Source organism: Erinaceus europaeus, chromosome 11 (genome assembly GCF_950295315.1).
Source record: "Erinaceus europaeus chromosome 11, mEriEur2.1, whole genome shotgun sequence".
NCBI lineage: Eukaryota > Metazoa > Chordata > Mammalia > Eulipotyphla > Erinaceidae > Erinaceus > Erinaceus europaeus.
Window position 1 is genome coordinate 53,715,959 of NC_080172.1, and position 16,078 is coordinate 53,732,036.

General features: G+C 48.0%; 1 protein-coding gene across 5 annotated transcripts in view; it reads left to right on the plus strand.

Moving 5' to 3' along the window:
* Positions 1 to 16,078, plus strand: part of PI4KB (phosphatidylinositol 4-kinase beta) — a 47,016-nt gene that overhangs the window by 15,448 nt on the left and 15,490 nt on the right. For 2 of the 5 annotated variants that reach the window (XM_016191516.2, XM_016191517.2), the window contains exons 3-4: positions 12,784 to 12,828; positions 15,144 to 15,371. The exons of 1 other annotated variant lie outside the window; for it this stretch is intronic. In XM_016191516.2, the coding sequence (XP_016047002.1) occupies positions 12,784 to 12,828; positions 15,144 to 15,371 (273 nt within the window). The remainder of the gene's footprint in view (positions 1 to 12,783; positions 12,829 to 15,143; positions 15,372 to 16,078) is intronic. 2 more of the 5 variants (XM_060201699.1, XM_007530645.3) reach the window with 1 other exon arrangement.

Genomic DNA, 16,078 nt, shown 5'->3' on the forward strand with positions numbered 1-16,078 from the left:
GCAGAGAGAGGAATTTGCTCTTGTTTGAAAATATGGATAGTCATGGTGCTGGCATCTGCCCCTGCAGAGCATGTAGCCCACTCATGTTTTTGCTACAATGAGACTTCTTTCCACAGGAAGGTCAGGGAGTCTGAGGAAGAGAAAAGGCAGGCGGCAGGGAGAATACAGGGCCTGCCTCCCTGGAAGTTTAGTGGTTTAATTCTGGTAACTTAAGAACAAGACCTAAAGAACTAACATTTATTGAGACTTACATGCCAAACACCACACCAAGTACTTTACATTGAACTCTCACAAAAGTCCTGAGATACAGGCTTTGTTTTATTATTTATTTAATTAAATTAATTTATTTATTTACTTATTTTTAAAGATTTTATTTATTTATTAATGAGAAAGATAGGAGAGAGAGAAGGAACCAGACATCACTCTGGTACATGTGCTGCTGGGGATTGAACTCAGGACCTCATGCTTGAGAGATCAGTGCTTTATCCACTTCGCCACCTCCTGGACCACTAATTTTATTTATTTTAATGAGAGAGATAACAGAGGGGGGAGAGAGACCAGAGTATTGCTCAACTCTGGCATATGGTAGCACTAGGGATTGAACCTGGGACCCCAGAACCTTAGGTATGAGTCTTTTGCATCACCATTGTGCTGTGTCCTCAGTCCTACAGACCTTGTTTGACCAATGAGACAGGCTTAGGAGGTGGACATTTGTGGTTCTCAGAGCCAGCTTCAGAACCACCCAACCCAACTTCCGAACCACCCAACCCAACTGGCTGGACTTCCCAGCAGCACCCCTGCCCCTGGGGCCTCTTGCTTTCTGGTTGAGCTCCACGGGGAAACCCAGGTCATACAGAACCAAGCGATCCCTTCAGATGTGGTAGACTGACGGTCAGGAAGAACTTCGGGTGCCCCTCCTTAGAGGTCCGACCTGTAACAGTGTGAGTGTGGGCTCCTGGGAAATAGTGCCTCACACCTTGTTAGAACCAACTCTTCTTTTTTTTTTTTAATTTATTCATTTTCCCTTTGTTTTTGCCCTTGTTTTTTTATTGTTGTTGTTATTGATGTCTTTGTTGTAGGATAGGACAGAGAGAAATGGAGAGAGGAGGGGGAGATAGAGAGGGAAGAGAAAGATAGACACCTGCAGACCTGCTTCACCACTTGTGAAACGACTCCCCTGCAGGTGGGGAGCCAGGGGCTTGAACCAGTATCCTCTCGCCAGTCATTGTGCTTTGCGCCACCTGCGCTTAACCACTGTGCTACCGCCCGACTCCCAGAACCAACTCTTCTTAGGAGTCGGGCGGTAGCGCAGCGGATTAAGCCCACATGGTGCAAAGCGCAAGGACCAGCATAAGAATCCCAGTTCGAGCCCCAGGCTTCCCACTTGCAGGGTGTCACTTCACAAATGGTGAAGCAGGTCTGCAGATGTCTATCTTTCTCTCCCCCTCTCTGTCTTCCCCTCCTCTATTTCTCTCTGTCCTATACAGTGATATCAGCAACAATGACATCAGTAACAACAACAATAACTACAACAAGAACAACAAAAGGGGATGAATAAATAAATAAATACTTCTTTAAAAGTTAAAAAAAAAAGAACCAACTCTTCTCTCTGTGCAGGTTGTAGATCAAATCTTAGAAGTAGGAAGAGCAAGGCCTGAGGCCTTTTCTTCCTCCTACTAGTCATAGGTCCTCCTTTCTTCCCTCCAGCTCCTGTTCAGGACTGGGTTATGGGTGACACTCAGCTGGATTCTAGGAGTGCCTAAACCCTCTAGGGTGGCTTCTTCAGCTTCTCGACCTGCTTCTTTATCTTCAGTCACTAGATCTGAAAGGAAGGAGGCACCACAAGCCCAAGCCCTTCTTAGTTATCAGATGCTGGCAGGGCAAAACACCTGAATCCCTCCTGGCTCCTCAAGAAACATGAGCTGTAGAGTGAATGGGGCCCCGACTCCCTACCTGCAGGGGGAGAGCTTCACAAGTGGTGAAGCAGATCTGCAGGTGTCCGTCTTTCTCTCTCTCTCCCTATCTTCCCTTCCCCTCTTTGTACTGTTCTATCCAGCCAAAAAAAAAAAAAAAAGAAAAAAATGGCCATAGAAACAGTGGATTCATAGTGCAGGCACCGACTCCCAGATAGATAACCCTAAAGGCAAAAAAAAAAAAAACTGAGTGGGGATAAGTATGGATAGCGCAAAGATCTCTCTCCGCCCCTTGACTGTTTTGAGGATATATCTGTCAAGGCTCTTGCACGTACTTCCTCCCAAAAAAACTCAGAGGGTTGGTTTTTCTTTTTCTTTCTTTCTTTTTTTTTTAATACTATATTAATTTATTACATAGAGACAGAGAGAAATCAAGAGGGAAGGGGGAGATAGGTAGAAAGAGAGATACCTGCAGCATTGCTTCATCAATCATGAAGCTTCCCCCTATAGTTAGGGGCTGGGGACTTGAACCTGGGTCCTTCTGCATTATAACATGTGTGCTCAATCAGGTATGCCACTCCCCAGCCCCCAAGCGGGTTGGTTTTTCCTCTCCTGTGCCTGCAACATTCATTAAACAGTTATTGATCATGTGTAATGTACAGAATCCTTTGCTAAAGGCAGTAAAGGCTGGTGAATAAAATGCCATCCCCCCCCAACCCCACACATTCAGCACCCCCACACACACACACATACAGCCCACCAGGAACCTCCTAGGTGCTATAACAACCCCAGATCAGGGAATGGCTAGGTCTGTGTGCCTCAATTTTGCAGTTTGAAACTTTACTAAATGTGTCAGCTTTCAATTTCTTGGTGGAATCTGTGACTCAAGAAGTTGATTCCCTGCACACAAGGAGAAAGCATACAGTTTCCTTAAACAAGCAACAGAGTTATTTGAGATCTGAGCAAAGATTATCTGGGAGAATTTCTGGGTGGTCCCTGCTCCCCAGTTCTTCCTTTCTCTTGGGCTTTTCTGTTCCTACCACCAGCAGAGAAGTTATGGGGTCATGAAGGGAGGCCTCAGAGAAAAGACTAGGGGCTACCTGGAGTCTGCCAGTTCTCCACAGATAAGACTTTTTTCTTTATTTTCTGTCATAGCTTCTTGTCTGTGAGATTCCAATGCTGCTACTTTTGTTCCTTTTAGTTAAAGGAACAGGGAGGGAGAAAGGCAGAGAGAGAGAGTGCAGAAGAGAAACCACAGCACTGCCTCACCACCATTCATGAAGCTTCCTTCTTCTTCTTCTAGCATTTGCCCTTCTTCTGTAGCCAGTCAACAGCGTCAGGTTGAGCCTGATGTCAAGTTTCGAGACCTCCTTTGAATCTGGAGAGGTGGCAGTCATTGACTATGTGGGTCATAGTCTGTCTGTAGCCGCAGGGGCAGTTCGGGTCGTCTCTGGCTCCCCAGTGATGGAACATAGCGGTGCACCGGCCATGGCCTGTTCGATAACGATTGAGGAGGGCCCAATCATAACGTGCTAGGTCAAAGCCGGGTTGACGCTTGCAGGGGTCTGTGATGAGGTGTTTGTTCTTTACCTCAGCTGACTGCCAGCTCTGTTTCCAAGAGTCTGGAACAGAGAAGTTCAGTGTAGGCGTAGGGGACCAGATTGGGTGACGAGACGTCAAGCGTTGGACAGGGTGGGCAAAGATATCCGCGTATATTGGCAGGTCCGGTCAAGCGTAGACGTGGGAAATGAACTTAGATGATGCCGCATCCCGACGAATATCTGGCGGGGCGATGTTGCTAAGAACTGGCAGCCATGGAACCGGGGTGGAACGGATGGTTCCAGAAATTATCCTCATGGAGGAATATAATTTGGAATCGACCAAGTGCACATGGGGGCTACGGAACCATCCTGGGGCACAGTATTCTGCAGTGGAATAGCATAATGCCAGAGATGATGATCATAGTGTGGAAGCGCTCGCGCCCCATGAGGAGCTGGCCAGTCTTGCAATGATGTTATTCCTCGCGCCCACCTTTGCTGCAGTTTTGATGAGATGTTCGTGAAATGACAGAGTGCGATCGAGAGTAACACCAAGATAGACTGGCTGGGCTTCATGCCGGATTCTCGTATCGCCAAGCTGCACATTAAGCTCACGCAAGGCCGAGGCATGGTGTAGATGGAAAACAGATGATACCGTTTTTGCAGTGCTAGGGATTAGTCGCCATTTTTGACAGTAATCAGATATCAGAGACATGTCTTTCGTGAGTGTTTCCTCGAGGATGTCGAACTTGGATGTCTGAGTTGCACAGCAGATGCAACTCCTCTTGCACAGTGTTTCTCTGTGGTGGCCCTGACTTGAACTCTGGTCTGATAAAGTGTGCGTTCTACTGGGTGAGCTGTCTCTTGGCCCAGAAGTCTATTTTCTTCTTTTCTTTTCCCTTTTTAAAAAAATGTATTTATTTCCTTTTGTTGCCTTTGTTGTAGTTATTATTGTTGTTGTTATTGATGTCGCCATTGTTGGATAGGATAGAGAGAAGTGGAGAGAGGAGGGGAAGACAGAGAGGGGGAGAGAAAGATAGACACCTGCAGACCTGCTTCACCGCCTGTGAAGCAACTCCCCTGCATGCAGGTGGGGAGCCGGAAGCTGGAACCAGTGTTGTTAATATTCGGAGGCTCCAGCTGGCCGGTGTTGCTTCACAGGTGGGTAACAGAGACAACCAGAGACATACGGCTGGGCAGGGAAGCTGTATTTCTTTATTCAGGAACAACGATTCATAAACTAAGACAAACTAATCACCAAACAGAACTCTGCTGTCTCTTTGCGGCGGCGCAAGCACTCTCCCTTACTCTGTAACTCTGGAACTCTGTAACTCTGGAACTCTCTGAACTCTCGAACTCTCGCGGGGTTCCTTCGGGGCGGGGCCAAGCAGGCCCGCGAAACTAACTGGACTGATCCAGTTCTCTTGGCGGGGGAGAACTGCCCAATGTAAAGCATACAACAATTCCCCCTTTTCTTTTTAACTAAATGACTATAGTATCAAGGGTGTGGGGTGAACAGAAACATATATCATACAGGCATTTTTAAAAAAGAAACTGGCACAAACATGGAGAAACATGTAAGCAAGTAACAAGAACCAGTGTGTTGCCAAGGGAAGGCCTGAGGGGGCCATTTCTGCCTCTGTGGGCTAAACTTTATCAGCTTAAAAAAAACATTTCTTGCCTCTGGGGGGCGTACTTGCATCGACAGGCATTTGCATGGGGGCGGGGAACAGCCTAGAGTCCCAAAGGCAGCTGGCTGCAATTTACTTACTATGAAACAAAACTTGTTATTAGCATATTTCTAATAGAGAAGGAATTTGAGACTTTTACATATCAACAACGTCTTTTTAACCTTTTGTTACACCATTCAAGATGGAGTCAGGAAAGGAAACCTCAGGCATGAGAATAATTAGCATAGCCATTGTGCGATCTACCATTTCTAATAGAGAAGGTAGTGGAGAGTTTTACATATCAACAAGTCTATTTAACCTTTTGTTTAGACCAACTTAATTAAAATATATTGATTGTTAACTAATTTTTACCTCAGACTCTAAATGTAAGTTAATTTTATCTTCATGAGAATTACGTTGAAAACCTTTTTCATTTAACTTTGACTAGTAAGAATTTAGCCTTAAAGTTACTGTTTTTAACCTTAAAGTTATTGTTTACCAAACTTTAAACATACACATAAACATGGTCATTAATACACAAGGAGAGAAACCTTTGTTACGAAGACATGTCATTTCAAACACAAATTTAAATCTGTACTGTCTTAGTTGTTGGGGGAGGGGGGGGTTCACCATCTGGAGGTGGCTTCCCACACAGCTCCACTTCTAGGAATTGCAGGTTGCAATCTCTATACAAATCTCTGCGTACTCCAGCTTGTCTGCCTTCAGACCGGATCGGCAGCTGGAGATCTCGTGTGCCCAGTTTCGGCAGGGAGCCCGGGGGTCCGGGAGGTCCGGGATCGTTCCAGAATTTATAGCAAGAGGGCGTGCAGGACAGCATTGTAAAAGGCGTGGGCCGAGGTGCCCAGGGGTGGTGGCCATGATAGGCCGCCGCGGCCCTGCCCCATGGCCCTGCCATGTCTGCTGCCCTGCTCGCAGTGGCCGAGCAGCGTGGAGGGATCACGCATCTAGTGTCCTGCGCCACGCGGTGGAGAGCCGGCTCCTGTGGGATGGCCTCGGGCTCTAGCATGGTGGCATCGGGCTCCTGTGTGGTGGCATCGGGCTCCTGTGTGGTGGCATTGGGCTCCTGTGTGGTGGCATCGGGCTCCTGTGTGGTGGCATCGGGCTCCTGTGTGGTGGCATCGGGCTCCAGTGTGTTGGCATCGGGCTCCTGCGTGCTGGCATCGGGCTCCTGCGTGCTGGCATCGGGCTCCTGTGTGCTGGCATCGGGCTCCTTTGTGGTGGCGTCAGCCTCCTGCGGGCTGCAGGGCTGCGGGGCTGCAGGCGTGGTGCACAGGGTTGTCTGGGCGCAGCCGGCTGGCTGGCTGTTTAACCAGGTGGAAACGGCAGCTCCGCGCCTCGCCTCCCGCCCGCTGGCTATTCCCGCTGGCTGTTCTGAGTTCACCCGAGCGAGTGGAAACCACAGAGTGGTCCAGAGATAAATGTTCCAGAAACAGCAAAATAGTCTCGTGAAGAAAGAGCAGAGGCCTTTGGAGATCTCTTCACAAGCAGAAGAGAAGGCCATAGTGCATAGGTAGCCAAATTGTCTTTACTTATCTGAGAGATGCGCAGGTCAGGTCCACGTGGGCGCCATTTGTTGTTAAAATTTCGGAGACTCTAGCCGGCCGGGTTGGCTTCACGGGCGGGTAACAGAGACACGGAGACAAGGGCTGGGCAGGGAAGCTGTATTTCTTTATTCAGGAACAACGATTCATAAACTAAACCAAACTAATCACCAAACAGAACTCTGCTCTCTTTGCGGCGGCGCAGCACTCTCTCTTACTCTCGAACTCAGGAACCCTGGAACTCTGTCACTCTGGAACTCTTACTCTCAAACTCTGGCGGGGTTCCTTCGGGGCGGGGCCAAGCAGGCCCACGAAATAACTGGACTGATCCAATTCTCTTGGCGGGGGAGAACTACCCAATGTAAAGCATACAACAAACCAGGATCCTTACACTAGTCTTTGTGCTTTGCGCCACCTGTGCTTAACCCGCTGCACTACCACCTGACTCCCCTTTTCTTTACATTTATTTATTTATTTATTTATTTATTTTTCCCTACAGGGTTATTATTATTTTTTAATTTCTATATTGGGGAATTAATGTTTTACATTCAACGGTAAATACACTAGTTTGTACATGCATAACATTCCCCAGTTTTCCAAATAACAGTACAACCCCCACTAGGTCCTCTGTCATCCTTCTTGGATCTGTATTCTTCCCACCCACCCACCCCAGAGTCTTTTACTTTGGTGCAATATGCCAATTCCAGTTCAGGTTCTACTTGTGTTTTTTTTTTTTTTTTTTTCTGATCTTGTTTTTCAACTTCTGCCTGAGAGTGAGATCATCCCATATTCATCCTTCTGTTTCTGACTTATTTCACGTAACATGAATTTTTCAAGGTCCATCCAAGATCGGCTGAAAACAGTGAGGTCACCTTTTTTTTTTCATTTCTTTATTGGGGAATTAATGTTTTATATTCAACAGTAAATATAATAGTTTGTACATGCATAACATTCCCTAGTTTCCCATATAACAATACAACCCCCACTAGGTTCTCTGTCATCCTTCTTGAAGTCACCATTTTTTTAAAAAATTTATTTCTTTATTGGGGAATTAATGTTTTACATTCAACAGTAAATAAAATAGTTTGTATATGCATAACATTCCCCAGTTTCCCATATAACAATACAACCCCCACTAGGTCCTCTGTCATCCTTCTTGAAGTCACCATTTTTTTTTTTAAAGATTTTATTTATTAATGAGAAACATCGGAGGAGAGAGAAAGAGCCAGACATCACTCTGGTACATGTGCTGCCAGGGATTGAACTCAGGACCTCATGATTGAGAGTCTGATGTTTTATCACTGTGCCACCTCTTGGGCCACGGAGTCACCATTTTTTATAGCTGAGTACCCTCCAGGGTTATTGCTGGGACTCAGTGCCTGCACTATGAACCCACTATTCCTGGAGGCTATTTTTTTCCTTTTGTTGCCTTTGTTTTTTTTTCCCTTTTGTTGCCCTTGTTTTTATTATTGTTGCTGTTATTGTATTGTTGTTGTTATTGATGATGTTGTTGTTGGATAAGACAGAGAAATGGAGAGAGAAGGAGAAGACAGAGAGGGGAGAGAAAGACATCTGCAAACCTGCTTCACCACCTTTGAAGCGACTCCCCTGCAGATGGGGAGCTGGAGGCTCGAACTGGGATCCTTACGCCAGACCTTGCGCTTCATGCCACATGCACTTAACCCACTGCACTACCACCTGACCCACCCTCTCCCCCCGAGTCTATTTTCTGTTTCTCTCTCTCCTCCTTTTCTTAAAGATATATTTTTTTATTTAGTTATGAGAGAAGAGAGCTAGAGTTTTACTCTGGCACATGTGATGCTGGGTATTGAACTCTGGACCTCACCCTCAAGATCTCCACGTTTTCCCTACTACATCACTTTCCAGGCTGCAAGTCTGTTTTGTTTCAATAAGGAATACTTTACACTCTCCCCTATGATCAGAGGGCCCCAGCACAGATTTCTCCCACCTCGTGCCGCACACCTGCCCACCAAAGCACGTGTTTTCAAGGAAGTTCTGATCAGCCTAATCAGGAACTCCCATTTGTGCCCAAGTGGCGGTAATCTTGTCAGACAGCAGAATAATTTAGGTGCCCACCTCGACTTAATGCCTTCCTTTCTCCTTTTCTCCTTCTCCTTTTTTAGACAGACAGAAAAGACAAAGAGACAGAAAGAGAGAGAGACCACAGCACCCAAGCTTCCTTCAATGCAGTGGGGGCATGGCTGGAACTTGGGTGGCACACATGGTAGAGCTATGTTGCCAGCCCTGTAATGCCTCTCAGTAGAGCCTTGGTTTCTTGGGAGGGCTGCCGCCTCTGTATAGAGAGAGACTGGTTGCATATTGCACAGGGAGCCCCAACAGGCCGCTGAGCCTGATCTGGAGTGATGTCAGCTTCTTGGCCTCTGCGAATGCGGAGGAGCTGACTCAGTGTGAGTGACTCAAGCCCATGGAGTCAGGAGAGACGCAGGTCTGGCTACACCTCCCCACCCCCAGGGCTGAGCATGAGTCAGGCAGGACCTGTCTGTGGGAGAATCAGCTGGAACTTTCATGGAGCCAGCACCCCCACCTACTATCCTTTTCTACCAACCCGTGGGTAGAAATAGAGCCTCTAGGTCCGAGTGGACTCAGGAGCCCTCCCCCCCCATCCCCATCCCAACCCAGAGCAAAAGAGTCCTCAGACTGTGCTTCTCTCTTGAAAGGCCCCAGCTGGGGTGGAACTAAGCTGTGGGGCTGATTTCCCACTCACTCTCTGCAAAGGAGGAGCCTGGCAATGGAGAGTCTCTGCCCTCTGCCCTGGAAGCTCCTCAGACTTTGTCTCTGAGGCCCAGCCCACTCCCTCCCCCACACAAAGTTCCTCCCCTCCCTGCCTTGTTCTGGGCGATGTCAGAGACGAGGCCTGTATTAGAACTAGCTCCTTAACTGTGTGTGCTGGGAAATTATGATTTATTTCATTTTTCTTAATAAATCAAATCAAATAAGAATAAATCTTTGACCAGGTGGTGGTGCACCCAGTTGAGCATACATATTACAATGTGCAAGGACCCAGGTTCAAATCCTCAGTCCCACCTGCAGGGGACAAACTTCATGAGTAGAGAAACAGGTGTCTCTCTCTGTCTCCCTTTTCCCTATTGATTTCTCTTTCTTTCTTTCTTTTTTTTAATCTTTTATTTATTTATTAATGAGAAAGACAGGAACAGAGAAAGAACCAGACATCACTCTAGTATATGTGCTGCCAGGGATTGAACTCAGGACCTCAAGCATTAGAGTCTAATGCTTTATCCACTGTGCCACCTCCTGGACCACTGATTTCTTTCTTTACCCAGTAAATAATATTACGCTTTTCTTAATATCTGTTTATTAATGGGATATGGAGAGAGAACCAAAGCATCATTCTAGCATGTGCGATACCAGGGATGGAACTTGGGACTTCATGGTTGAGAGTACAAGTCTTTTTTTTTAATACTTATTTATTTATTCCCTTTTGTTGCCCTTGTTTTATTGTTGTAGTTGTTGTTACTGATGTCGTCGCTGTTGGATAGGAGAGAAAATGGAGAGAGGAGGGGAAGACAAAGGGGGAGAGAAAGATAGACACCTGCAGACCTGCTTCACCACCTGTGAAGCGACTCCCCTGCAGGTGGGGACCCAGGGGCTCGAACCAGCATCCTTACGCTGGTCCTTGCACTTTGTACCACATGCGTGAGAATCCAAGTCTTTTTATCCACTGCGCTACCTTCTGCCTCTAGAATATTGTAATTTCTGACAAAAAGCCTTTAGAAGTTGGGTAAATGACCTGGTAGTCTTCCCACCACTATCCAGACCAGAGGTTTCCCATTTGTAGGTTAGGGTGATCGCGTGGCTGAGAATGGCAATCCCACAGGCCCTGAAAGGTTGGCTCTTCTGCTTTCCCACTGATATTCCTCAGAAGTTGGAGAAATACGGGGCTCTCTAGTATGCAATTCACCCCTCCCGAGAGGTTTCCCTGGAGAAGGGTCAGGAGAAAGTGGAGGAGGTTGACTGTGCAGGCTGACCTCCATAAGACCTACAAGGGAGATTTGTAGATTGGAATGGAAAGAAGCAGGGAGCTGGGGACACAGCATAATGGTTAAGCAAAAGGAATTTGATCTCTGAAGCTCCAGGGGTCCCAGGTTTAGTCCCCAGCACCAACCATAAGCCAGAGCTGAGCAGAGCTCCGATAAGGAGAAAAGGAGAGGAAAGGAAGAAAGAGTAGTGAGCCCAGTTGAGCACATGTTATCATGTGCAAGGACCCGGTGCAAGCCCCCATCCATGCCTGCAGGGGGAAGCTTCAACAAGCCATGTAGCAGTACTGCAGGTGTCTCTCCCTATCTGCCCCTCCCCTCTCAATTTCTCTATCTCTGTTGAATAAATATGTTTTGGGCTGAGGAGATAGCATAATGGTTATACAAAAAGCCTTTCATGCCTGAGGCACCAAAGGTCCCAGATTCAATCCCACCATAAACCAAAACTGAGCAGCACTGGGTTTGTGTTTATCTAGCTAGCTGGCTAGCTAAATATCTCTCATTAAAATAAATAAAATAGGGGGGTCGGGCGGTGGCGCAGTGGGTTAAGCGCATGTGGCGCAAAGCGCAGGGACCGGCGTAAGGATCCCGGTTCGAGCCCCCGGCTCCCCACCTGCAGGGGAGTCGCTTCACAGGCGGTGAAGCAGGTCTGCAGGTGTCTATCTTTCTCTCCCCCTCTCTGTCTTCCCCTCCTCTCTCCATTTCTCTCTGTCCTATCCAACAACGAATTGCATCAACAAGGGCAATAATAATAACCACAACGAAGCTACAAGGGCGACAAAAGGGGGGGGGGGAAATGGCCTCCAGGAGCGGTGGATTCATGGTGCAGGCACCGAGCCCAGCAATAACCCTGGAGGAGGGAAAAAAAATAATAATAATAAATAAATAAATAAAATAGGGGGCTGGGCAGTAGGTCTGCAGGTGTCTTATCTTTCCTCCTTTCTGTCTTCCCCATCCCTCTTGATTTCTCTGTTATCTTAAAACAACAACAGCTATAACAAGAATAACAACTACAAGGGCAACAAAATGAGGAAAAAACGGCCTCCAGGAGCAGTGGATTAATAGTGCAGGCACCAAGCCCCAGTGATAACCCTGGAGGCAAAATAAATAAATAAAATATTTAAAAATAAGTAGTTCTTAAACGAATGAAGGGAAAGAAGTAGGGGACTGAAGAGTTGGTACAATGGATAAAATATTGGACTCTCAGGGCAGTAGCGCAGTGGGTTAAGCACAAGTGGCACAAAGTGCAAGGACAGGCGTAAGGATCACGGTTCAAGCCCCCGGCTCCCCACCTGCAGGGGAGTCACTTCACAGGCAGTGAAGCAGGTCTGCAGGTGTCTGTCTTTCTTCCCCCCTCTGTCTTCCCCTCCTCTCTCCATTTCTCTCTGTTCTATCTAATAACGACGACATCATTAACAACAACAATAAAAAAAACAAGGGCAACAAAAGGGAAATAAATAAATATAAAAAATTTAAAAAATATATTGGACTCTCAACCATAAGGTTCAGAATTCAGTCCCTGGCATTACATGTGTCCGAGTGATGGTCTGGTTCTCTTCCCCCACTCTCATTAACAAACAAATATTTTAAAAAGAGTAGAGGCCACTGTTTCTTTTCTTTTCTTTTTTTTTTAACTTTATTTACTATTGGAAAGAGACAGAGAGAAATTGAGGGGAAGGGAAGATAGAGATGGAGAGAGACAGAGAGACAGCTGCAGCCCTGCTTCACCACTCGTGAAGCTTTCCTGCAGGTTAGGACCAAGGGCTTGAACCTGGGTCCTTGCGCACTGTAATGTGTGCGCTTAACCAGGTGCGCCAGGTGTGCCACCGCCTGGCCCGAGGCCACTGTTTCTTTAGCCCTTCAGCCTCCAGATCCATGCTGGCCTCCCAGCCTCTCCCTTGAGCATCCTGAACCTGGCCAGTTGGTGTTTCTGGGGTGACTCCTCTTGATGTGGCTGAAGGTAGATGCAATGATGGGCCAAGTTGGAGCTAAATTCTCTTGCCTTTTTCTCTCTCCCTCCCTCCCCACCCCTTCTCTCCCCTTGCCCTCTGGCCCTTTCTTAGGAGCTCTCCTCCAGCACCGAGAGTATTGATAATTCATTCAGTTCCGTAAGTGGGGCCAGGCTGGGGCTGGGTGGCAGGCTCCCCCCATGGCCGCATTTCCTCTCCGTCCCCAGATCTCTGGGCCCAGACTAGAGTTAAAAGGTGCTTTTCCTTCCTGGAAGGTTTTGTCACCCCATTCTTCCCAGGCTGATTCAGGCCCAGTTAAAGGTGTCTTGGAACAGCTGGGACTAGTGTGACTCAGCCCCCAGCTTCAGGTCTCTCAAGCCTCTTGAGCAAACAGCTGGGCAAGAGCTAGAAATTTCCTCTGGTCTGGAGCCAAGAAATACTCAGCAGATGCCCCCCACATCCCCCCAAACCCTGTTTCTCCTTCTAGCATTCTCTTCCCATGGCTTCTGCCATCAGGGCATCAAAGATGTGATGGACTCCGTGTCTTAATAGACTCACCCTGCACTAGGGCAGCAGTATCCAGATGCCAAAAGGATCTGGCCTGAAAGAAAGCTCTGCCTCCCCAAAGCTAGTTTGGTTTTTGTACCTTCAGCCACCCAGGTCTTTTCCTGTTCAAGCCCTTCCCACTCCCCAGCTCACTGGCCAGGAGCTGTTGCCATCCCTCTGTCCTCTCCTGTCCCCTCTGAGCTAGCCCTGACCCTGGTCCCACATTCACTGGACCTTGTTGCTGGCCAAAGGCGTGAGAGGAAATGCTGGACCCTCTGAGAGTTTGGATGATTTTTTTTTTTTAGCTTCTTTTTTGTTTGTTTATTTAGCCAATCAGTTTCCTCTGTTCTGTACTGATCCCCTTCTGATCATGACTCCTGTCTCCTCCCAGGTGGCAGAGCCTTTCTGTTGAGGCCTGGGGTTGCATCTCTAGCATGTTCACAGAACTCTGACCCCTGCCCCAAGTCCTGATGGGAGGATGGGAAGGGACCCCACCTTCTCTGAGCTGAGCTGGCTGACAATTGGTTGGAGTGGGGGTGACCCTAAGGACAGTGGCTGTGTGCCACCTGAGTGGGTAGATGACAGTGGCAAGATGGATGGAGTGAATCTCCAGTTTCCTTCTCCCTCCCTCTCTCCCTTTCCTATGCTTCCTGGAATATTTTCAGGGACCCCAGAATGTCCTTCTCTGTTTTCATCCCTGCCCCACAAAGCATTCCCAATTGACTCAAAACACCATTTTCACTAATGGGTGGGGCCCATGCCTACCCCTCCCAGGGTATAAGCTGAGAGGTGAGCCGTTCCTGTGACCCCTAACTCAGTGGTACATGCAAAGGTAGGCCTGGGACCACCCACTGTCTAAAGAAACCCCCCTTTTTTTTCATTATGAGGGAGTTAGAATTACACATCAGAAAAAGAATAAGCAGGACACACAGAAAAGGAGAGAAGAGACTGGCAAGTGACATATTTCTGTTAAGAGGAAGAGAGATTGTTCTTATCTAGTTGAAGGGATTGGACACAGGAAGCTGGGTGGCCATCTTGATAAAACACCCCTTTGACAGAAGAGCTAAGACAAAAGAGCCCTTCTTTGTGGCTACCTCCATCTTCCCTTTTTTAGCACCCTCCACCAGCTCACCAGTCTGACCTTGCCCTTTCTGGAAGCAAGCGCTAAGCACAGGAGCCAAGCATTCAGTTGAGAGTGTACATGGAGAGCCTAATTCTGAAGAGCAGGGAAGAGGGCACAAAGAGAAGCCTGAAGGGCGAAAGGAACTGTTGCTTTGCCCCACACATCCTCATACCTCCTTCCACCTTCACACCATCTGCTTTGCTTCCCCTGTTGATTGTCCCCTCTTCAGTCCTGCTCATCTCTTCCTCCCTGCATGCAAACTGATCCCATGAGGTCATGGGGTGATGGGATGACAGGTGGGCAGGCGGGGGTGCAATGGGGATCCCACCAAGTCCTTTAAATAAATTTGGTCCTCTTTAGAAAAAGAAATGTTGACTCTGAGCCTCCCTCTCCAGCTGGGGGCCCTGGGCAGAGGCCTGTCCAGGGATGCCGGCTGGGAGGGGGCCACCAGACCTTGAATGGGGGCAGCATAGACACTCTTCTCCTGGGAACCCCAGCAAGCCCCTATGGACATTGTCCCTTGTGGACAGTTTCTGAGGAGCTAACATTCAAGGGATACATCCAGTAACCTAAATTCACACCTCCCCCCCCCTTGGAGAAATAGCCTGTGAAGAAGGCCTGCATCGGCTCTGCCACCTGCTCCCAGTTCAAGTTGATGGCCTTGCCATCTCAGGCTGAAAGGGCATCTTTCCTGAAGCTCTGCAGACATAGGGTCCGTGGCCGGCACAGCCAGGAGTGACTGAGGGGCGGGTCACTTCTTCCCATGTTTTCTTCACCATCTTTTCCCTCACACCAACCTCTGTAGCCCATCAGACTGGCCCCCGAGCGTGAATTCATCAAGTCCCTGATGGCTATTGGCAAACGACTGGCGACGCTCCCCACCAAGGAACAGAAGACTCAGCGGCTGATCTCAGAGCTCTCCCTGCTCAACCACAAGCTCCCTGCCCGGGTCTGGCTGCCTACTGCCAGTTTTGACCACCACGTGGTCCGTGTGCCTCACACCCAGGCTGTTGTCCTCAACTCCAAGGACAAGGTAGGGTTCAGGCTGACTCTTCTCCCATACTCATCTGGGGCTTCCATAGCTGCCCAGGGGTGTCCCACCAGCCCCCTGGACTCCCAACACAGCTCACTTGCACACACCAACCTTGTCTCTGTGCCCTTGAGGTTTCAAGGGTCCTCTTGTCCCTCCTCTGAGGTATGTTTCTAGACCAAAGAGGCCTAACCCTGTCAGCTCTGCTCATGCTGTGTCTCAGGAGAAAATTGCTCTCCTCCCTCCATAGCTCTCGGGAGCTCTTCTCCAGCCCTGCTATGACTCATGGACTTTCCAGGAATGGCAGCAGTGCAAATAGGGGAGCCTTTTGTTTCCCAGCAGAGAAGGAAGCCCATTCCCCACTGGAGGGAATTAGCTGAATCTGTCTGCTGGTTGGGTAGAGTGCCCATAGTTCAGATTCTCTTTCGGGAGTGCTGAAGGTGAGAACCCTACTGTGAGCATTGCCCAGCTTCTCCTGCCATTTTGTCTTTCTTTAGGACACTAAGCCACAAAAGCAAGGCTTTCAGGCCTAGTTTACAGAAGTTTTTACCCAGTTGAATCATCCCTACCCTTTGAGGTTCCACCGAAACATATTTTGAAATAATTTTTACTTATTTACTTTTGCATAGAGACAGGGAGAAATTATTTTGTTTTAGTTTTTTAACATTTATTTATTTTTCCTTTTGTTGCCCCTATTGTTTTATTGTTGT